This window comes from Telmatherina bonti (assembly GCF_933228915.1).
Source record: "Telmatherina bonti genome assembly, chromosome: 9".
In the NCBI taxonomy this organism is placed as follows: Eukaryota; Metazoa; Chordata; class Actinopteri; order Atheriniformes; family Telmatherinidae; genus Telmatherina; species Telmatherina bonti.
The window spans coordinates 18,093,380-18,117,222 of record NC_136627.1 but is presented as its reverse complement, the minus strand read 5'-3'; the positions used below and the strand labels follow the sequence as shown (position 1 = coordinate 18,117,222).

At 36.9% G+C, this 23,843-nt stretch overlaps 1 protein-coding gene across 1 annotated transcript in view; it reads left to right on the top strand.

The window, feature by feature from the left end:
- egfem1 (EGF-like and EMI domain containing 1) overlaps nucleotides 1–23,843 on the top strand; it is a 56,333-nt gene that overhangs the window by 253 nt on the left and 32,237 nt on the right. The window contains exons 2-8 of the mRNA XM_079246429.1: nucleotides 707–841; nucleotides 1,318–1,427; nucleotides 2,751–2,855; nucleotides 17,211–17,333; nucleotides 21,655–21,777; nucleotides 23,042–23,167; nucleotides 23,487–23,609. Coding sequence (XP_079102555.1) covers nucleotides 707–841; nucleotides 1,318–1,427; nucleotides 2,751–2,855; nucleotides 17,211–17,333; nucleotides 21,655–21,777; nucleotides 23,042–23,167; nucleotides 23,487–23,609 — 845 coding nt within the window. The remainder of the gene's footprint in view (nucleotides 1–706; nucleotides 842–1,317; nucleotides 1,428–2,750; nucleotides 2,856–17,210; nucleotides 17,334–21,654; nucleotides 21,778–23,041; nucleotides 23,168–23,486; nucleotides 23,610–23,843) is intronic.

The window sequence follows — 23,843 nt, the reverse complement described above, 5'->3', positions numbered from 1 at the left end:
TTAAAAGACCATTTTAGCCAAAAATTACAAGTAAGTTAAATGAAGTTTCGCTGTTTTTTTTTCTTTGTTAATTTACCGTCTGTTATTTTCGTAAATTCCCACTAGGAGTCTCTCTTTCAGGTCCAACATGAACATGGATTTGTTTATTACATGCAGTTGTAATGTGCATCAGCATTGGTTATTTATTTATTAATTATTTTGGAAAGACTTTTAAATAGGTCTTGACTTGGAATAGACAATGCAGGATATCATGGAAGAGATTGTTTCCATTTCTGGAGATGCAGAGTGCTTCCTCTCAATTTCAAGCTGCTATGTATTGTAGCCAGATGGTTTCTACAGAACAACTTTGACACTTTACCTGCATGAACAACACAATCAGATGATGGGATATTTACAACTTTGTCTCAGACTTGAAAATTTTTAAAAGATTAATGCATCCATAATCTTAACATTCACCTAAACTATCTGTGGTAATGCTTCTTTAGTGGATGGTTAATGGTAGCAACCCAATGAAAGTTTTGTTTGATTTTTCCTGTAATCAAACATGTGTAAGTACCAGGATGCAGAGTTATCCACCAGGTTCAACATACTGAGTCAAGAAAAAAAAAAAGATTTTAGGGCTAGATTGTAAAAGTTATAGTTTTTGTCCTCCAATGTCTCGAACAACACAAACATAATTTTCTGTCACCTCTGTATATCATCACAGGCCAAACGTTTGTTCCAACCAAGAAATGTCTATGTTAGGGGGCCGTCAGCCATGTGCCCAGGCTTTTACCCGCATGGTAAAGGTGTGGAAGCAGGGTTGCACAAGTCATAGATGGTGTATGAGCTACGAAAGAAGGTAGGAGCAATTCCATCTTTTAAAAACATAACTAATCCCCAAAGATATGCATGTTTCTATAGTTAGAAGGAGGATTTCATTAATGCAACAGCTCTGATACTCCTAGTCAAGTCTATTTCTTTTTTTGCATCACAAGCATGGTATAAATGGGTACTCAGTATTTCTGCACATCAGGGATGGACAACGTCTGTTTTTCTTTCTTTTTCTCACTCTGGTTTGGAGCTAAAAAACCTCAATTAATGCAGTTTTCTCTCATATAAAAGATGCACAGAGGAGAAATTGCTAAATAAGATATATGGACATATGTGGGTAATGCACCGGGTACCTGCAAATTGCTCCAAAGATATTGTTTGAAGCTGTATGAGATCCTTGAATTGTTTTCTAGTAATATAAGTTTCAATGAATGGTGTTAAGCACTAATTAATAGGGTAACAACATTAAAGTTGTTGGACTTTGACAGCAGCTTTCTTCCTTAGGACAGCATATTACACTGCATACAGACAAGTGTACAGCATGGATGTACACACAGTGTATAAGTGCTGCCCTGGTTGGACTCAGAAGGATGATGAAATGGGCTGTGTACACAGTAAGTAATAGAATTATTTAATTTACATGCTGTAAATATTAGATAGTGATGGTTTTAAAGTCCCTTTCAAGCTATTGTGTAAAAATACAGCGTAGAAGTGTTGAGTGGCATCTCATTTATTCATATAGCAAGAGTACAGGCATTATTAAGATGAGTATGTTGTAGCAACATACACATACAATGTAGCAAATTGGGTGAGTTTGTGCATAATTAACATAACCAGAATTTTCTAAAACAAGCTAAAAGCAGGTGACAGAGGTGAGCAACTGTGAGCTCCTGAGCATGGCCCTTAACCCCACATCTGCTTCCTGAGCATTGACATTTTATAGCTCACTGCTTTCAAGTAAATCTAATTGTGATGGGCAACATGCAGACTCTAAGTAAAATCAATAATGAAAAAACTAAAATTATTATTGATTTAAGCTTTCTTGTAATTTCTCAAATCATCTTAATGGAAAGTTGTCCAGGCTATATTCTAAAGCCCTCCTTTGGACGTCAGCTGCCTCTGTTATTTAAGATGATCCCATGCTGTTTCCATAATATTGCATTTCTGACTGGAGAGGATTCATCTCTTTAGTGGAGATGTTGTACTGATTTTTGGTCCAGTTCTTTTGTCATTTGGCATAGCTCAACTTTTTCCCTGTTTCCTTTCCTTAAGAATAGAAGTTTTGACTGTTTTTCTTCATAGACACCATTTCTGATCAGGAAACAGTAGAATCAGTCCCTTTCAAGCTGGTTAGCTTCGTCAGTATATATTCACTTCTTACTCAAATAGAGTTCAGACACTCAGACCTGACACTTCTTCTTTTGACCACTTCTTGTCTAGTTTCCTCTGAGTTTTTGCAAACATTGCACACCATGCTAATGTTTTTTTTTTTTTTTTGTTTTTTTTTTTTTTTACAATTTATTGGCAATCATTCACTTTGATGATGCAAAAAATAGTCTGTCAAATAGTTCTGTGTTTGGCAGGTTTGTAAATGCAGCTAAATAAAGAGAACTTCTGATGTTTTTTTGGGACAGACTGGCAGGAAATTGCTTAAAAGTGGCACTAAAAATGAAAATGCAGCAAATATCTAAACTTTTTTAAATCTTGGTGAACTATTAACCAAGACCACTTTAAAAATGGCAAGAAAGTCTGACTCGGTGTGAGAAAAAATACAAAGGAATTAATGTGGCTGAAGAATTTTCCAGAGTACAGAGCTTAAAGCTGAAGAAAGCCGAGACTGACGGATATAGTATGTACAGAACATATGAGAGTACAGAAATACATGCAGACCTGACCACGTAAGCAACATTATGGTATGTAATGTTTAACATCTGCAGGAATGTGCAGCCCAAATACTTGTCTCAACGGTGGGAGATGTACAGAGAACGGGGACCACATTTGTCATTGTCCACTGGGCTTCAAAGGGACACAGTGTCAGTATGGTGAGTTTCTGCTTGATGAAAACTAAAAAAATATATGTTATTTTTATGATTCTTGCCCAAGCTCAGTCTTACAATAAAAGGTAGGTTAAGCTTTGGAAGTGAGAAATTTCCTTTTGTTTCAACTCATTTTATGAGGGTGAACCACTGTGAGTCCTTTTGCAAGGCCCTTAACCCTGCAACATAGCAAACATGACAGGCAACTGCTCTCTAATGGTTTAAAGACACTGTAGGTAAAATGCAGAAGCTCATTTCATAATTGGGAAGTATGTGTTATTTTATTATTATTGCATAAAATATGTTCTCACCTTGTTGGAGCAGAACAGACCTGTGGCTGCTCTGTGGGGCCTCTGATTAGTCAAGGTTGAAGAAGCGCTTTCTTGGAGAAATGATTGCCTCTTCAGGCTACTTTGAGTCAGAGAATCTGGTTAAAGCAGCAGAGCATCCAGCTATTAAAACAATAGATGTTAATTGCAAGATGTTTAATTCAGGTTTCATTTGAATTTATATATATATGTATATATATATATATATATATATATATATATATATATATATATATATATATATATATATATATATATATATATATATATATATATATATATATAATAAAGCTTGGACCACCGAGAGAAAGTTCAGTACCTATTTCAAACTAATACTCAAGCTTTCTTTAGACAATGAATTTAAAGCAAGTTCACCATTGCTGGAACCGACGCACTTGTGTACATAATGATTGGTTTCATCACCAATTGTTCATGTATGTGTATGTTAGCATGAAGCTGTGGCGACAGCCAGTTTACTTGGCTTTGTTTACTTTTTCTCTACTAGTTTTGTGGCTACTTCTCAAAGGATGGTTTTTCAGAATTTGTGAGAGTTGAACCCTCCTTTTCCCCAGGAATGAACCTTTACCCTTACATTAATAGTGTTAGGGTAAACTTTATTTAAGATTTAATTATTTATGTTGTCTCTGTGCATCTTGTCTTTACCTGTCAAAATCTACAATGTCAATGTCAACACACAAAACATGGGTGATTGTTACTGTTTCTGATGGTATGTGTAAAACCAAGTTTAAAAAATGATCTCTCAAGCGGCCTCTCATAATGGAGTGTGTGTGAGAGTATGATCATGTATGTGAGAGACAATACAAGTATCAGTGAAAGGATATACTATTGCTTGTGAGAGAGTTAGTAGTAATTGTGTGAGAGTATGAATAATCCCCATAATAGAGTATATAAATATTTGTAAGAGTGTACTTTTATTTGAGTAAGAGTATAACAGTGTTTGTGTGCGAGTATGATGGTATGTGTAAAGCCAAGTTTAAATGATCTCTCAAGGGGCCTCTCATACAAACATACAAACACACACATCACAAGTTTTCCAATCTGATTTTTCTAACTTGTCACAAAGGGGAAGTCCTGTTTCTGGAGCAGCTATTTTCCCAGTGCATTTTCACAGGAATGTGTTGTTTCTTAGAAGCATCTCTTGTATTTGTTTTGACAAGCTCTCTTTGGTTTTCACGCATTAAGGTGACAGAATAAGAGGAAAGATATCAGACCTAGTCAGAAACTATTTCTGTTTTCCCTTCTGTCTTTCGCATCCCGTGGTTCAGTTCTCCATGGGAACTCACATGTTGCTTTTCTCTCTTTGCAAAACGCTTTTCCTTCTTCCATCTCCCTTGACAGATTTTTCTGCTCTTCTCTGCCAGAATCATTATGCAGGGAGAAAGTAAGCCAAGCTCCTGTGTCCAGCCAGGTTCCTCCTCTGAACCTCAGCTTGAAACAGGAGCAAATGCATGGACGAGCAAATGTGTCATAGTAGTCTTAGTAATTTACTAGCATTGCTTTTATCACTAAATCTTTCTCCGTTTCGAGGTTAATTAATTTCAAATTCTTATTGTCTGTCAAGACTTTACTGTATGGAAACATTTACATAAAATGCATGAAGGAATTTGATGTAAAGAGCTTTTGGGAAACCTGGACAACATCCCTATAAGTGTTGAGAGTATAATTGTGTAAATTGTCCCTGAAATTTCATGTAACATGCCCAGTGATGACTGATGAAAGACTATTTGTATAATCTTAGATGTAAAAACAGAAACTGTAACAGCTCATAAGTTAGATAGTAAATAATTTGCAATAATGTGAATAAGAATGACTTAAAATTCAGCAAAATTGCAAAGCAAATCTATCATGTTAAGACACAAACTTGATTCGATAAAAGAAGACATAGAAATGTGACTTTATGGCTCACATATTTTTCAGAAGATACTTATGAAACAAATGTTTCTGGATTGTGGTGCACTGTACATTATAAATCAGCATGTTACCAAGAGGCACTTAGAAATGTGGAAGTCTTTACTTGCGTCCAGGACTTTTACATTCCACCATGACAGACTTATTACGGTCTCAGTTTGTTTATGAAGGTAGGAAAAGCAGACACAGCAAAGAATGTTGACCTCTGTAGATTTATCTCAGAGTAATAAGTCAACGGTAAGTGTTGCGTTTTGGTTCATCATGATGTGTCACAAGACTTCAAATTTATTATATGGTGATGCCTGCACATTTTTATCCTCTCCCAAAAGCTTTAAGTTATGCAGCATGTAATTTTTTTTATTAGTTTTATCTGGCTGTTGGTCGGTATGTACAATGATGTGTGTTTTAGTTTCTGTGTTACACATTTCGCCTAATGGAATCTGATGCATGTGAGCTGAAATTCCATTGCACATATAAATCTCTGTACCGATTCCCTTGAGAATTTTATGTTTTCATTCATTTTTTATGCTGTTTTGAATTTAAGTGACTTCTTTTATTCAGATGATTTTCTTATTAAGATTAATTGAAATAACTATTATAATTTTGCATCAGTATATGATAGCTAAACTCTTTTGAAGGTGCAAAAACTCTCTAAAAAGTTTAGATAATTTATAGCTGCAGTTTTGTATATAGTCCCTATTGTTCTTTTTTTCTTCTCATTCCTCAAGACAAAAAGAGCTCCAGCTCCAATCTTGAAGTCAGGTAATGGATAATGCTAGAATTCCCACTCTGTTCCCTCTCATTTCAGCACTCATCATCAATTGGTCTTTTGAACTGTTACTCTCTTTGGTGTTCTTGCCAACTTGTGGTTGTATAGCTTGTTTTGTGTTGTGTGGGGGTTTCTGGCCACCTGCTTTCAATCTTTTATAAGAGACACTAGGCATTGTCCATGGAAATGTATGTTAGCCATTGACACCAAGGCCATGGTGTTGACACTGTCAGGTTCTAAACAGTCTGTTTGCAACCCAAATCATGTGGTGAACTGTTGCAGCTTGTTCTGTAATAGTTGTATTTACCCCTGATCATGAATGCCACACTGTCTCACTCTATTAAACATTGCATTAGGTTCTGCTTTTGTTAAGTTGGTGCATGGGCCTGCATGGAGTTAAGAGACCATATGTAACTGTGTGAGGACAGAAACCATCTGGTCCTCACTAAAGCAGCCTGGCTGTTTTCAAAGACCTTAACTGAATAGTGGTTATGGACAGTGCCTAAGAATCCTGTTGCACTTCAGGTTTTGTAAGGATCAGCCAAGTACATCAGCAGATACAGTTCTGGAGGGAGAGGGAGAGAAAAAAAAATATATATATATCTATATCTATATATATATAGATATATATATATATATATATATATATATATATATAATCCACTCCACATTCTTACCTGCTGATTGTAAGCTACATATGTAGCCACAGCTGCCCTGGTGCAGTCTGACAGGAACATGACAACCAATGTGCACCAACAGCTTCTCTGAGCTGCCCTGGTGCAGTCTGACAGGAACATGACAACCAATGTGCACCAACAGCTTCTCTGATCACCCATGATGCAGACACCGGAGGCAGGGGTGAAGTGTCTTGCCCAAGGACACAATGACTAATGTGCTCTTTCAGAAGTGTTAAAATAAACTAAAAGTCCCATTTAGTTTAAGTCTGGAAAGCTCTACAGAAAGCTTTACCACTGTTGCAGTTTCTGTATGCATCCCATTTTCCCAGATGGGAATCTTCTCTCTTCATGTGAGCTTAAATGTGTAATCTCCAAGACCTTGGACTGTCTCCCATGTGCTCAATTCTCACCTCAGATGCTGAGCTCATGTCTGCGGGACTGGTTTCCCCATTTTAGAAATGAAACACACCTGTGATTGTGTATGTCAAATTTCTGTGCATGTGTTACATGGGTGTACGATATTGTATTTCTAAAGATTTTGTGAGATAGAGCTAGAGCTATTTATCTGTCTCTTTGCAGTAACTGCAGGACACTTCTGCAGTCTGTGATGCTTGATGGCAAAAGTGTTGAGTAAACTCTTCAAAAGGTATTGTGACCTGAGCTTTTAAAGATGCGGCCAACAAGCATGCGTCATTCTCTAAAGTTTTGTCAGCTGTAAACAAAACAGTGGAAGGGAAAGGGAAGTCCCCCTGTAAATTGTATTTTACAAAACAGGTGAACATAGCATGTTTGTAATTCTTAACGTGTGTATGTTTTAGGCATGATGTTAATTTTTGCTTGCAGGGATCTATACCAGTGTTGCTAAAACATTTTCCTATTTTGTGTTCTGTTTAATACCAAGGCTGTTTTAGACTGAAAAAAAAAACTGTTAATATGTTAAGACTTAAATATGCAGCAGCTAAAAAAATGTACATTATAGAAAAACTGAAAAAAGATACAGCAATGTCTTGATGTTAATGGACCTCAGCCAATTTTAAATCCCCTCTCCTCCACTGCTTCCACATGTCTTTGGCAGTAACATCATGCCTGCATAAATATGTCTTAGAAGAGAAGAGGAAAATCTGTTCAGTTATTTTTTTTACGAGTAGAGCTGCTCCTGCTCTGAACCTTTGCAGCAGATCTGGTGCAATCAAGTCAAAATAATGAACTATATTTGCATTTAAAACATAGCTCTGTAAAATTAGCCCCTGATTTAATTTGGTAGAAATAAAAAAAATTAATTTTGTGAAGTTGTGTTAAAAAAAAGTGTGCTGAAGCCTTACTTACAATTGTGTTTGTTCTCACAGTATTAGCCAACAGTGATGTCTTTCACAGATTTGGAATGAAGTTTTGACCTTTACTTACCATGTACAGAATTTATCTTCTCTGAATCTTTCCGTGCACTTCATTCCTTTATGCACTTTTTTTCTTTTGCAATGTTACACGACATGAGACTCCTCAATAATAATAAAAAGTCATGCATAAATTGGAAAGAGACCAAAACTGATCTAAGATCTAATCAGAACCACGACACTTGTACTGATGGCAGAGCTGACTTAATCAGGATTTATTTGTTGGAAAGTGCAGTGCAGTCAACAAAAATGCCTGCAGCAGACTGGTTGCTACTTTGGAATGCAGCTGTTGTCTTTATATTTATGAACAGTCGGTGGAAAGATCCCAAGCTGGCTGCTCTGGATGATATGAATGAATTCATTTGGTAATCAGTACTTTTCTACCAATTTCATGTATTTTAATACACACAGCTATTCAAACTGACACTACTTGAACTTTGCCTAAGGCGAGTAATAAAAAAAAAAAGACATTGATGCTTATCAGACCTTTTAGCAGTGGATTAAAACTTCCCTAAACTATTATTTAGTCAGACATGAAAACATTTTTTTGATATTAGGGAAATGACAGGGAAAAATTGAGGAAGAAAGGGCATATTCATAAGACACAACCCCATGCATGGTAGTTTTTTGGTAGTGACAGTTGGGCCAAGTCCCACACCCATGGGACCCTTATTAGGATCAAATGGGTGTTATGGATGAATGGATGGATGTATGGAGATACCAGGTAGGCAAAGACATGACCATGGCCAACCTGTGGTAGTTTCTCATATTGTTGCTCCATGTCTTGTCCTGTTTATCGTGACAATTTTCTAGAGACAACTTTCTCCACCTTTGTTGGCAAGCGTTTCTCTGTAAATCCTTTTCCCTTATAGCATTTTTACCATGCTGTCTGTAGCAGCTCTCCGAGCACTCACTCACCATGAATGAATGAAATTTACTATTGTTTACATTGCAGTAGATGCCAACATTACGCGCTTGTCCCATAATGTTTCGCGACTCCCATTCCCTGTTGTCTTGTTTCTGCAGAACATTAGCGTTGAATTTAAGGACACAGTTGTTTTCTGTGGAAGACATCTTCTCTCAAATAGTTTCTCCAGATGCTTCAGAAGCAACCAGACACCTATCTATCTATCTATCTATCTATCTATCTATCTATCTATCTATCTATCTATCTATCTATCTATCTATCTATCTATCTATCTATCTATCTATCTATCTATCTATCTATCTATCTATCTATCTATCTATCTATCTATCTATCTATCTATCTATCTATCTATCTACCTATCTAAATCATTTCCACAACACATTAAGGAAGCAGATGAACGTTTATGATTGTAATATGAATTGAATAAAATGATACTCAATGTAAAGATAGTGAATAATTTGTGTCTCCAAAAGATTTTCACATCCAGATCAAACATAAACAGTATGGTTCCTGAAAAATCTTATTATATCAAAGCATAAATTCTGTGCTGAAATGAGAAACATGTGAGCTGCTGGAGGGAGGCAAACAGCTGCTCCAGAATTTAAAGGATTATTGAAACTTTTTTGGTGAGAAGAAAGACAGGAAGCTTCTCTTCAATGCTTGTTCCCTTTTTTTCTTCTTTTTTTTTTTTTTTTTTTAAATTAACCCTAGCCTCATAATATACAGACAGTATGTGTGCCATATTTTGCCAGGCAGATTTGCTTTATCAAGGGAGACATGTCATAAATACATCTGCCCTTGATATTCTGAGTATTTTTATTGTTATATTACATTTAACATAATTATTAGTCCTGATATGGCAATACTGAACCTGGCAGAGGAAAAAAAAACAAAGTTAAAAAAAAAATCAGGAAAGAAAGAAGGAGAATGGTACAGAATTAAAAAGTGAAAAGAAAAGATTGTCTGAGCTGTAAAAATCACAGTATTCACAAAAACCATAGTACTACAGGATACGTAAAGTAGAATAATAATGGTGTGCAAAAGCACAACAGTTATCAAACATACCTGCAGAGTAACTTAACAACACATAAACATCTGCAACATTTAGTGGGAAGCAGAAGTAAAAAGGAGGACTTTTGTGGGCATACACATGTGAACATGCACGTGTGATCATGCCAAAAAAGATAAATCGTGTGCTTGCAAGGGGAACACAACCATGCCCTGGATCGTCAGGGAGGAGCCCAAGAACCCAAGGACCCAGCAGGCCCACAGAGCGCAGAGCCCAGGACAGCCAAAGCAGAGAAAGCTGGTGCCTCAACTAACCAGAGCTGAGGAGGCCATGAGACCGGAGTCCCAAGGCGTGGTGAGGTAGGGGTTCCGAGTAGCACAGGGCAACGACAAGCAGGCCCAGCAGGCACCAGGCACCGAAGTGCGGGCCGCATGGAGAGAGAGTCAGTACCCCACAAATCTGAAGACCACCTATGTGTCCCCCTCCGGCTCCTGTCCAGAACCTAGCGGGACCAGCCCGACCCGAGCAAAACCACCACCGTGAGACCCTCTCTCTTCCCACTACCCAGGCCCACCCAGGCCCAGGAAGGGCCCTATGCCAGCCCCCCAACCACCCAGAACCCCCAAGGGGCCACCAGCACTAGGCGACCAGGACTTGAATTCTTGCTCAATCATCCCCACCTGTGTGGGCAGCCTAATATCAGTACAATGATATCAACCAAACACTCTTAATTTGACTCTGCATCATCTGGTACATGCTTTTGTGTTATTTTAGTCTGTTAGTGTGAGCGAATGAGGGTCTCACTGCTATTCCTCCTAACTGTTTGTAGCCATGATTGATTGCATCCCTCCCCCAAGCGTGTCAAATCTGGAAAACAATTCTACTTTTGTTACATCTTTATTTTCTGCTGAGAAGATTCCTGAATCGTCTTTTTGACAGATTCCTTAAAGCTCCTCAGCTTTGCATTTGTTGAGCTCATAAGGACTTTTTTTTCCCCCTGTTGAACTTAATAGGATATTTCTTTGCCAAAATGCCTTTTTTAAAGTTGCCAAATGCACATAACAATGATGATTTTATGCAGCAAAGGAAAAAGGAGTTACAAGGAAACCCATTAAATCATCAGGTGGGATGCCTCAGGATGCAGATGGTACAGATTCTTGGCAAACAGCAGTTATTTTATAGGTTTATTAAGTGGTGCCGCTGCTGTCTGATGTCAAGAACAGTTGAGGTATGTTTCCTGTTTCCTGAGTGTTTGCAAAACTTGACACCTCTCATTTTTCAACTTTGGTTTATTTTTAGAGCAGATATTACAATTTCAAATATGTAGCCCACTTTTTGGTAGTGTGTTATTTTCAGTTGAGTAGAAAAGCTTGGAAAATATTTGTTCAAGTGTAGACTGTGTTAAATGAGACAAGTTAATATTAGCTTGAAAAGTATTTATTTACTGTCATCGTTTGTTACCACAGAAATGTAGGAATATAGACTTGGAGAAGGTCTGCTCCAGATTCAAGTAAATCTACTTAGGAAGAATCAGAAAATCAACACAGGTTTTAGGATCTGTAACAACTGGGGTTAGCTCTTCACCAAACAGCAAGTCAAAAAGGTACATCATGCAGCTGCTGAGTCAGTTATTGATCTGGACTCACGATTTCTAATATTTTTACCAAAAGGAGAATGGACACATAGTTTAAGGTTTGCTGATTTATTTAATGACCGTGTACTTCAAATAGCTTTTGAGGGGAAGTAACAACGTTGGTCCTTGGAGGAATTGGAAAGTGGATGCTATGCACTGAGGGAAACAAAAATGTCAGTAACATCTGATGAGATACACAGGAGTCAGGCCGGGACACAAGAGCATTCAAAGCTGCCTGTTATCATGTTATCACTCCCATCCACAGACCAACAGGAGGCCAGCAGTTTCCACTTTCTGCTGAGCATTTTCTAGAGGTATTTATGAATTAGAGCATTAGGAAGATGCAGCATGCTCTGAACATTTAAGATGTCTGCAAGTTGTCTTTTTTATGCTGTAAAATGGAATCAGGATATATTTATTTTATTTTTAATCTGCTTACTGTTCATAATGACAATGCAAAACAGATTGTTGTATTGAGTTTCATTTATTTCTTTTAATATTTTAGTCATATGAACTAGTCATATGAACTTTATTCTGTTTCTAACTGGATAAAGTCCTTGTAGAAATCCATTCTATGTGAGTGAGGCTGAAGATCTGCATTTGTTGGTATGACGCTTAGAAGCCACACAAGGAAGTCATTGCAGGGGAATATCCAGGAAGAACTCTCAGATGTTTACGTTAGTTGTGACGGTTCTTGGTTTAATTTTCGAAGAATCACATTGAATAATTGCATTGTTGATCTGGTTGTTGCTAACTTCCTTAAACAATCCTGATTTTTTTCAGAATTTTGTACCGTAATGTGATGTTCTGAAGCTTTACACAGGCCTCTAGGAGCCCCAGCAGTCAATGTGTTCTTGCTAAAAGAATGGAATAATTAAGTTATGCCTCAGATGGAGACCAACATGTTTTAATAACGCCTGTTTTGACTTTTCTAATAATTTATTTTGGATTATCAAAGTTTCCTTTCGACATTGGCCAGATCTGTGGAGACTTGTTGAATTTATTGCATGAATCCATGTGTGAGTGCACTCATGCATGATACATGTAGTCTGTTTAAATGCATGGCTGCTGAAGGAAAGAGACATCCTAATGCCACCATGTGCCAAGGTAATGCCTTACAGACACCAAGTCAAGGTTTCACAGATGAAATTCTCCAACCTTGTATGGGTCTCATTTAATCTTATTGGTTTTGGATCCTGTGAGAGAACAAGGAGACATTCAGTGGTAAATAAAAAAGATATGTGGGGTTTCTAAAGAAATGAGCAACTCCAGAACATCCCTAAAGTTTCTGTTATATATAATAAAGCAGGGCTGTTCAGCTCTGGTCCTCCAGGGCCACAATCCTGCAGGTTTTTCGTGTACCCCTGCTCCCACACACCTGACTCTAATTAATCAGCCATTGTGCTGAACTTCATTGGCCGCTGGATCCATTTAATGGAACCCACGTGTGTTGGAACAGGGATACATGGAAAACCTGCAGTACAGTGGCCCTTGGGGACCACCTTTGGACACCCCTGTAATGAAGACTGTTTAATCTGTTACTCCTAAATGACAATAAACATATTAGAACCTCAAATTCAGAACTCTGACTTGCAAAGTTAACATTATGGAAGAAAACAAAAATATGGATGGATTCAACAGTGATTTAGCAGACAGTTTTTCCAAAGCAACTTACATACACTGACAGGCACATCAGGAACACTTTGGCTGGCTGGCTGGCTGACAGACAGAGAGACAGACAGACAGACAGACAGACAGACAGACAGATAGATTGATAGATTAAAGCATTGGCTTAGCCCCTTCATAGATAAATAGATAGATAGATAGATAGATAGATAGATAGATAGATAGATAGATAGATAGATAGATAGATAGATAGAGAGAGACTTCATTCATCCAAATGAGGGATATTCAGACATTGAAATGACATTAGAAAAAGATTTTTAAGAAATGGTTTGATATTTTTTTTGACAAAAATGTCTTACATTAAGACAAACAAATTTTTCAGGTTTAAATCCACCTTTAAAGCCACTCTCTCTACCAAAGGATTTAGATTGGTAGGCCTGCGTGGAATTTTTCCAGATTTGTGAGATGTTTATATTAACTAAATTTGTTTAATTTAGGAGATTAAATATCACTGAGTGCATTTTGGACTATAACTGATGGATGGATATTATAATATATCATACAAATCTAAAATAATGCAAGAAATGGTTAGATGATGACATGCTTCCAAATATCAATGTCACTCCAATTATTGTTCAAACTTGGTGAGATACTGAATCGAGGATATTTAAATTGGACATTGTCCTCAAAACCAGTGTTTGTTTAGAAGCTTCATATTATTAGATTGAATGTGAAAGAAGCTGATTTAAGATTGTGCAACTTCTTTGCATTATTCACCAAATGCTAACCCCAGAAATGCATATTTGATACCCACATATTTGGAGCATTGTCCATAAGAGCCATGACTTAATTGCCCTGCTGAAACTGCATGGTGGTTTGCATTGTTGCTGTGAAGTAAAAGTACTAAGACCCACACCTTGAATAGGCACCCAACAGAATCTTACTTGGTTTAGGCTCGGCTGGGGTCTTCCTGCATGGCTTCCTGCAAAAATGTGGTTGGTCTTGTCTTGAGTCAGACAAGTTTTTTTTTTTTTTTTTAACTCTTAGGTTGGATTGAGGAATAACTCACCAATGGTTAGATTGGAAACCGGAGACAAACACTGAAACTTGCTATTTTCTTTTTTTTTTCTTTCCTTCTTTCCTTCCTAAAATGTATTCATCGTGATAAATGTGTCTTTGTCATCATGGCAGATGCAGATCACAGATTTAAAAAGTAGTCTGGAAAATCTGGATATTTTATGAACATGTTTATACTTTTTTGAAATTTAGAAATAAGACAATGAACATTTTTCTTTCATTCTTCACCTCCCTTACTTTTGTGCAAATTTTGTACAAATTTCCAGTTGTACAGCAGAGCACACTCATTCTGACTGATTGAGAAAACCTGGTTATGTTTTTCCTCATACTGAAGTCATAAATAATGATACTTTGTAGTGACAAAATCATGTATCAGTGCTTTTGAATATTGTAAAATTGTGACATTATCACAATGAATATGCATGGTCATATCAAGACTTATAGTTTTTTGCTTTAATATACCAAAAAAAAGGTCCAAATGAGTGATTCAACAAACACAGTCTCTTTCTTTCTCTTATTGGCATCTTGCGGATGGTGGCAAATGACCTTGACCGAATATGGAGCACTCATTAAGGCTGTGCAGAGCTGTGGGATCAAAGTGGGAGGTGTGAGGGGGGCAGGGCCCTGAGGTTAACAGTCTAATCACTTCCCTGTGAGCTGATGAAAAGTGCAGAGCAGGGCTGTGTGGGCAGCCTTGAGTATGTGTGTGTTTTAAGGGTTAGACAGAGAGTTTCTTCAATCCCCCCTGGTGAAAGGGAATGTGTTGAATGCTGGACTACTATGTAAGGAAAGGCCAAGGTGGGGCAGTGCAGCACAGAAGGCCAGGACAAGGCAATGAAAAGATGAAAAACTGCAGCAAGCGGTGTTTCCTGTCAGCTACTTATATTAGGGAATTCCTGGTGGAAACTATGCCCATCACATTTTATCAAAAAGACCCAACACTATATACAGTTTTTCAAAATGTTTCTCAAATGACCCTAATAAATCTGTATGCCCTTAGAAACCAAGTGTGGGTGTGGCCTGCAAAAGAAATATGGCGACCCATCCTTAGTTTCTGAGGTCCTGCAGAATTCTGCATCTTTTTACTCAAAGTCAAAGATACAACTCTTTTTGATGACTAGTTTAGTTTATTTAAAGACCTGCAAACTTGAAGCATACCTTGATTTCCTAATGAAAACCTGTGTAGTTTTGCTTGTTATGTTACATGCTTAATTGGATAAACAAAATAATATTAATGTTATTAATATGAATGAATACTGTTAACATTGACAACATTGATAACAGTAATTACGCTTCTCCCACTTATCTCACATGCTCTGCTTTATTATTTCACCCACATGCACTGTTGCTATTTATAAAGAAGCAATTACGTCTTTACACTAATTAAAAGTACTTTCAAGTACTGTACTTTTTATGAATGTATTTTTAATTTACATATTATTAAAATAACTAATTTACATAATTAAAAGTACACTTTTAAATATTTGTCTTTCTTTTCTTCTCCGTTTGGAAACAGAAATCTGACAGACATCTCAACTTAGAAACTTATTTTCATATTTTATCCGACAGAGTTACGTCCATTGATGTCTTGCACCTCCTGGACTAACATGGAAGTACTACCAAGCCTACTTACTTAAAATGTTAAAAATCTAAAACAGACTTTTTATTCTTCATTTAGCTTTTATAATATGCTTTACATCAGTGTTTACATGAATACTTAAACACCGGGGGATTTGGGGATTAAGGCATTGCACAGCTGGTATTATACCATCAGCTGTTAAAACCCATAATTACCAGCTGGTAATGATCAGATGAACTTCCTTGTTTGTCAAAGAGGCAGTTGTCAGTGGATATCCCAAAGCATTTGTTGTCTGATAAACAATAATTAGATCTGTACACAGTTTTTCAGAGTTATCAGTCTACTCACACAAGCATCTAACCTCTTGTTTCAGTAGATTTTGTTTCTTGTTAAGTTGTCAAAAAGTAAACAAACAATGAATCAGTGCACAGCAAGGGCTCGCACTGAATCTTTTAAGCAGATGGGGACATAAGGCTAAATAAGTTTTCCTCTTCGCCACGGTCCAGTTTTTTGACAGGGGGTACATTTCACTATCGGCTTCTCCTTTTTTCTGCTTTCTGCCATACAATGTCATTGTGAATTAAAAGCTTGGCTATGCATCCGCCAGATGGACTAAAACAACAGCAGCTTAACCTGGAGAGCAGGATAAGACTAAAATGATGGCTTTTAGACGCCGGATTAAATGCCTCATCCAAAAAAGATTTCACATGTCATTTTAATAATACCTTCACAATGAAACATTCTTAGTATTTTGCATTCAAGAAAAGACCAGCAATAAATCACAATGCTTTTTTTTTTGTTTCTTGGAATCAATACAGGCCTTTTCTAAAATATATCTGTGGCAAAATGTCAGACAGGTCTCAGATCACACAAGCAATCATTCTCACTTATCACTCAAGAGTTCCTGTTTTCAGCCCTGCGATGGACTGGCGAGCTGTCCAGGGAGTACCTCACCTGTTGCCCGAAGGCAGCTGGGATAGGCTCTAGCTCCCCCGCAACCCTTAATCGGAAGAAGTGGTTTCAGATAATGAATGAATGACTGTTTTTTTAAGTTGCTGATGTTTAAAACATTTATTAATGGTGATGCACAGTTTGATAATCAGTAATGAAGGAAAACTGAAAAAAAAAGACCATAAACATGTGGCAAGATCTAACTTTATTGATATAAACTATTTGCTCAAATTAATGTACCTGGAACAAGGCTCTTAACTTCAATTTAACCACCAGTGGGATGTGGGCTGTTTTTGTTGTGTTAGGGTAGTGAAGGGATGAATAACAAACATGTTGCAAAAGCTTTTTTTTTCTTTTTTTAACCCAGGTATATTAAAAACTGCTGTATATGAGTATATTATTTAATACTCTGCAGGCTGAGTGTTAGATTGGTAAACCTGGCCATTTAATCCTTTCCTTTCAGATGTTAACGAATGTGAGGTGGATGAAGGTGGCTGTGAGGGGAGTTGCTGCAACACAATTGGCAGCTACTACTGCAAGTGTCCTGAAGGCTTCAGAGTGGGACCAGATGGCAAAACCTGTAATGGTAAGATGGACTGATACAACACTGAATGCTGCAAGATCACAGATAAGCTTAATCTGCCCAGCTGGAGTTTTTACAGTTGAAAATGTGAACAAACATGCCTGAATCCTTGGGGTCTCTACCAATAATCAGTATTTAGTGCCATTTGCACTATCATACAGTATCTCCGATGGAAGTTTTGATCTTTTCAAATCAATTATTAGGAAATTATTGTTTCTTTTAAACAATCTTGGAGATTTTTGCACATGTGAAACACAGTTATTTTTTATTATTGTCTGTTTGGTCAACCATCTGTTTTAAAAGTCTTTAAAAAAACAACACAAGGAAATTAGTGTAGTGCAGTTGACCTTTAGCATGTGTTTTTGTGTAGTCAACACACCTGCCCCTATGGCTGCATAACTCAAACTGCATGTGCCTCTGCAGACTTACAAATGATATCTGCATGCAAGCACGGAAAAATTATGCTGCACCATTAGGACACTGAGTAATTAGATCAGTTAAACCATCCACAATCTAACTCATAACAAATTTGGTAATTTGCTCATTTGTTTCTGTTAAGTATAAATGAACAAGATAAAGGAAATGTTTTTTAATTTTATGGGGAGTAACAAGAAGCAGAACACTTGGATGAAATGGAGGCGGTGATGGATTGCAGACACTAAGCTATTCGCCTATAGGCAACATCTCAGACATGGCAACATTGAGGCTGTTTACAAGAGTGGACAGAGAAAACTATTAGAGAAATTTGGATCAGTTACAGTTCACAACATAGTGTTATTATCTGCTTAAAGGCTTAAACTCAAAGAAAGTGAAAGCTTTGAATTAGGGAATACTAGGCTGCAAAAAGAGCTTATAGGGAACTGAAAAATACTGCACAAGTCGCTGAAATGAAATGATAGTGTTGACATTAAAAGGCACTGTTCAGTCAGAGGTTTCTTCAGCAAAGAACAGCCCAAATCCACAGCTCTGAACAATGACTACAACAAATAGGGCTTACCTTTATTGGTTAAGAAAGTGCCATTCACTTCAATAAAAGCTAGTTTTTTATGGAAGTTGCACTACTTTTAAAGTTGTATCATTTCACTCAGTTATCAGTTCTCTCTAACTGCTTTTTCTTGTTGATTTATGCTGTTCTTTACAATCTTTACAAATAGATTATTATTATTATGAACTTCATTGTAAACAGAGTGGTAAAAAAAACACATGAAGTTACTTTCTAATGCAATCACTTACATGATCAATGCTTTGGAAAGCTTTTGAGCCTTCTGTAAACAGAACCCTCTCAGTAAATACCCTTCCAATCACAATTACACCTAGAGGGATAACAGCAAAAACCACAGATGCCTTTGTCACTATATGCAAATTTCTTTTGAAGATCAGATGACGTTCTTTCACTCATACACAGTGAATAAAATGTTCAAGATTAGGAAAATATATAATATGCAATTATAAAATTAATACACCAAGTGCATATGATGCAATTATTTAGATTACTTATTTTTTCTGACATTTTTTTTTTAAATGTTTAAAATATTTTTGTGATGTTTTAAGTAAAATAGGAAATATATGATAAGGCTTAAACACTTGAGAAAAAGATGTATTCATATTAAAGTCATTTTCCTTTTCTATGGCAAAATGACTAATTTAGATATTAAGAGTAACCTCATTACTGAAACAGTCGAGCCATCTTGTATACAAACTACTTGACTTAAAGCTTCTAGGATTGGCAAATCTACAGCTTTTTGTAAACCTTCTCAGACAGTATGCGCGTTCCCTTTACCTGCCTCATCCAACAGAAATGGCTTCAGCACGGAGGCCCATTTGCTCCGATGAGCCACAGGTGTGAACAAATGCCACTGACTTTTAACCTTTAAAACAGGATATTGTCTCTATAATAATTCAAAGCCAGAGAATTTACTGAATAACTGGAAGAGTCAAATGAAAGCAGCTGAGTTTTTTGTTAACAGGATTTTGTATGAATTGTATGTGGGGTCAGGTTTATGAGAAAAGACAATGAGTTTGACATTAAAAAAGAGAGACTATTTGAGACTAGTTGAGACTTATTTAGTTTGTGGAAATTGAGGGATTAGTAAGACCGCTTAGACAATTTTTCTTCTTTGCAAAACTCAAAAAATTTTGATTTTTGCCATCATGCCTCTTAGTTTCTCTCTCTCTCTTTTCTTTTCTAAGTTTGAAGTAAAATCAGGCCCTGAAGCAATTTGGCCACCTGTTTTCCCTTTTTGTGCCTCTAAAGTAGTGCTTCCACATGTTTGGTCTGCTGCTTTGTCTACTTGTAGATGCTGGCTCAGCAGCCCAGCTTAGAGCCAGACGGTGACACGATACCATTCAGACCTTATGCCCCCTGACCTTCGACACCACCGCCACCACTTGTGGCCCACTCCCATACCACCTCATTTGCTAGTGAAAAGGTACCATTGTATGCCTCCCACTGAAATCCTTTCACATGAGGAGACCAGTAAGTACATTAACCTTGACAAATCTCCCTCTGTGTCTGCTATTTTGCATCTTAGGAATCCTCCATGAAAGCTGCCCCTGTGTTTAAATACAACAGAGTCCCGCTTTAGAAGCACACACTTAATTGGCTGCTGTAAATTGAATAAACATTTTTTTCTGATGTCTAATTAGATTATGCAAACTAATGTTATTGTCTTTAAGCTGGACACGCTTTGAAACCCCTCCTCCAGCGAAGTCCCACTGTTCAGCTTCATAATTAAAATGAAGATAATTGGGAAAACCTCTGTTCCCACCAATCTGCCAGAGAGGTAAACCTGCAGGGAAAAAATATATACATGCTAACAATTAGGAAATGATTTGTCATATTGGCATTACATGGGAAGCGCTCTGTACCGAGAGGAGACAAAATGATAGTTTAAATATGCTGGTTCAAATAAACTGCACCATATGTGTCCAGGAAACAGAAACAAGATGTTGCATTGCTTTTCTGCTTTCTTTGCACACATCCACACCATCATCACAACAGTGAGCTGAGAAGTCAGAGATGACAAATATGAAGCTGTTCAGAAGTTTGTGTTATACAGATGTGTAGTTAATATTGTCCTTGAATGCAGTGTTCAGGTGAGTTGTCTTCAGAGTTTGCTTTTGCCCTCTGTAGCTCACAAACCTACATGCATGCAGCCATGTGAAGCAGAGAAACTGTGCAGGAAACAAACCAATACTCCCTGCATACTCCACAAACAACATAAATTTCTTTCCTACACACATGGTCAATGGGGAGTACTGCTGGAGGAAATAGTGTTTCAGAGTGCCATGCTGGGAGATAAGATATGTAGAAACTTCAAGAAAGGCTTTCTGTTGTTTTCTTTCTTTTTCTTTTTTTTTTTTTTTTTTTATAAATTCTTTTTCATAATTAATTGTGTAAGAATAGTGACATCTATAATAGAAAAACAAAAGACATTCAAGTTATAGTCAAACTAGAGCTGTTGATCTGTCCTTGTGTTGCAAAGCTCCAATGCAAAAAGTTAAAAATGACTAAAGTGGAAAGAATTTATATGTCCTTGTGATCTAGCAGTATTCTCATCCTGCATGCTGCCTCAGAGACAGAAAATATCTGAGGGTATTTTTTTTCAGACTTGCCTAAACAATCTGTCAGATGACTCAAGCTCATTGAAAACCCAGCAGTCAGCATTGTTCCCGAGAACAAGAGCTCAATTTGATCTTATTATTTTGTCACTTTACTGACTCTCAGTACAATATGGAATCACCGTCAAAATTATTTTAATAATCCATAATGGACTTAATATTTTTGGTACAAGGGGCATCAGTTACTGTGCTGTACATACGATTATTACTTTTTGTGGCCATGCTCTCTGGAACAAGTGCTTGATGGTCAAAGGTCCAAACAGCTTTTTTCCACATTCAAAAAGAAACTGTATACTAACCTGGACCCACTTGTTAATTACTGTATGTGTGTTAATGTGTGCAAATATTTTGCATGAAAAAAAATCAGAGTTTTTAAGTTTTACTTTATATGATCTTTCCTCTGACCAGTTTTTCTGTTATGTTTTCTATCATAACATTAATATATTTTGCTTTTGAATATAAATTAATTGAGTGTTTATTGAAATGTTTTAAAGATAAAATTGACACTTACTGTTCCACCACTGAGACCCCAAAAGTGGAGTGATGTTTGTAGAAGTCTAATGACTCGTGTGTTGTTGCTTTGTGATGTTTTTGGTCTTATAGCAATTCACTTTGAATGAGCAGTTTGTTTTAATGCTTCGATCTATGCAATGTTTATACATATAAATACATGATGCATATTATTTTGTCTCTGTATGTTCAGATATAAATGAATGTGAGGAATTAAATGGAGGATGCCAGCAAATGTGTGTCAACACGCCAGGTTCTTATCACTGTGAGTGCAGTGAAGGATTTCGGATGCACACTGATGGTCGGACCTGCATTGGTAAGTATTAAATACAGGGAGTTTTGTCTCTGAGACACACTTAGTTAAAGATAAATTGTTTTTTGATAGTTTGAAAATTGTGCTTCTTAGTTTTTCCCCTATGATCTAGAGTGTTGATGTTATGTCCCTGTGAGAGGATGGAGTCAGCAACCATAGCATAAAAACAGCTAACAGCATATCCAAAGATCAATGTCTCATGTCATCTTTGTTTATTGCAACTTTAGATTAAGCGTAGTTTTATAAGATACTTTCTAGGCTCCCTGTTGCAAAAAGTATAAGGAGCTAAATGTGATGCCTGACATCTGAAGGTCTCCAATGTGTCTTAGTCCAGCAGGGTGCTTACATATGGAGCAAATCTGCTTTAAGTTGGTTCTGTAGTGACTTGTCTCTTATTGTCTTTGCCTCGACCAAAAACATCGATCTAGTTCTTTATATCACTTGAAAAGAAGAAGTAGAAGGAGAAGAAATTATGAAAAGATTTACATTAAAGTTTAACCAGACATGGGACATTGCCAAAATGATGATTCAATTTTAATCTTAATGTAGGTCGACAGTTAGGCTTTTTTTCTTTCTTCTTCTTTTTTAAAAAATTTATTTATTTATTTATTTTTTAAAATCAGCTTTAGTATAATGTATGTAGAGTTTGGCCACTCTGGATTGATATGAGGTAGATCGTACATATATAAATTTTTAGCAACATAATCTTTGCGAGTAATGAGGTAATTTGTTTCTTTCTGAAAATCTGCACTCCCTTGTTGCCTTCAGTCTGCATGCTTCTAAATACTCCTGTTTGCCAGCAACAGAAGCGTTAAAAGGATGGGGTCAGATAGATGGCTAATTGTGTCTGTGGAAGTCATTAGTGTTAAAAGCCTGCCATACTTTCTGTTTTACAACCAGTCTGTGTCATCGTGACTGTGGTGAGAGCTCCCAGAAGGCATATGGCTTATATTCATATTTGGCACATCATTAAGTTACAGGAGCAACTGGATGGAAATACCATTAGAAAGTAATCATGGGTACTCACTGGAATATCACTACATTTTATTTTCCAGCTTCCAGCTTTTCCAAAAGTGTTTTCCATAATTATATAGCAGCAGCGGTGGATGTGTGAAAGCTTTCTTTGAAAACCAGCAAATTCAGTTTCATCTGTCATCCTCTGAGACAGAAGTTTTTACAACTCTTTCATTTTTGACTGGATGTCTGATCTAATGGGTTTTCTGCTTGTTTCCCCATTCATGCCTCTTTCTCTGTTTTTACTTCTAAGCTGTTAATTCTTGTGCTGTGCTGAATGGTGGATGCGAGCACAAGTGTGTGAACATGGGCAACAATCACTACAAATGTGAGTGTAGGAAAAACTACCAGCTGAAACGAGATGGGAGACACTGTGAATGTAAGTCATCTCATCAGCTATGTTCTCATTATGCAAGCAGATACAGTTCTTCGTGTCACAACTGTAGGTAATCTTTCTGAAGGATGGTTCAACTGGACAAAACTATAGCATAATTAAGGACTTTGTGGCTACTTATAATGTTTTGAATCTTATTGAAATTTATTTATTAGTTTTTATTAGGGATCTTGAAGTATCATAACCAGGTCCCTGATTTATAAAATCAAGTTGAAAATTAAAATGGTTCTCTTTGACTTACACACTCTCTGAGCTTTATTTTATGTAAGCTGTATGAGCATTAGTAGTTTTGTTTGTATTCTAGTGAGGAACCTTTGTAAGAAGAGGAATGGAGGCTGTGCTCACATGTGCATTTCAGAGGGTGACCAAGTTTACTGCAGCTGCCGCTCTGGTTTTACATTAGCTGGAGATGGCAAGAACTGTAAAGGTAAATTACATTTCGTTCACACACCCATTCTGTATTCAGACACAAAAACCTTTTATTAAACATTTAAAGTGATGGCTTTGCTCTGTTTTAAGAAGCAAGTGACAAAGGGTAGGGGTAAAAAAGAGAATAGTTGTTGTGAAGTTAAACCTGACCTATTAAACCTAAAAAAAGAATTTGAACCAGGCTGTAAACATGTTTATTCCTGCTGTGAAGTTTGCGTTTTTAACACAGAAG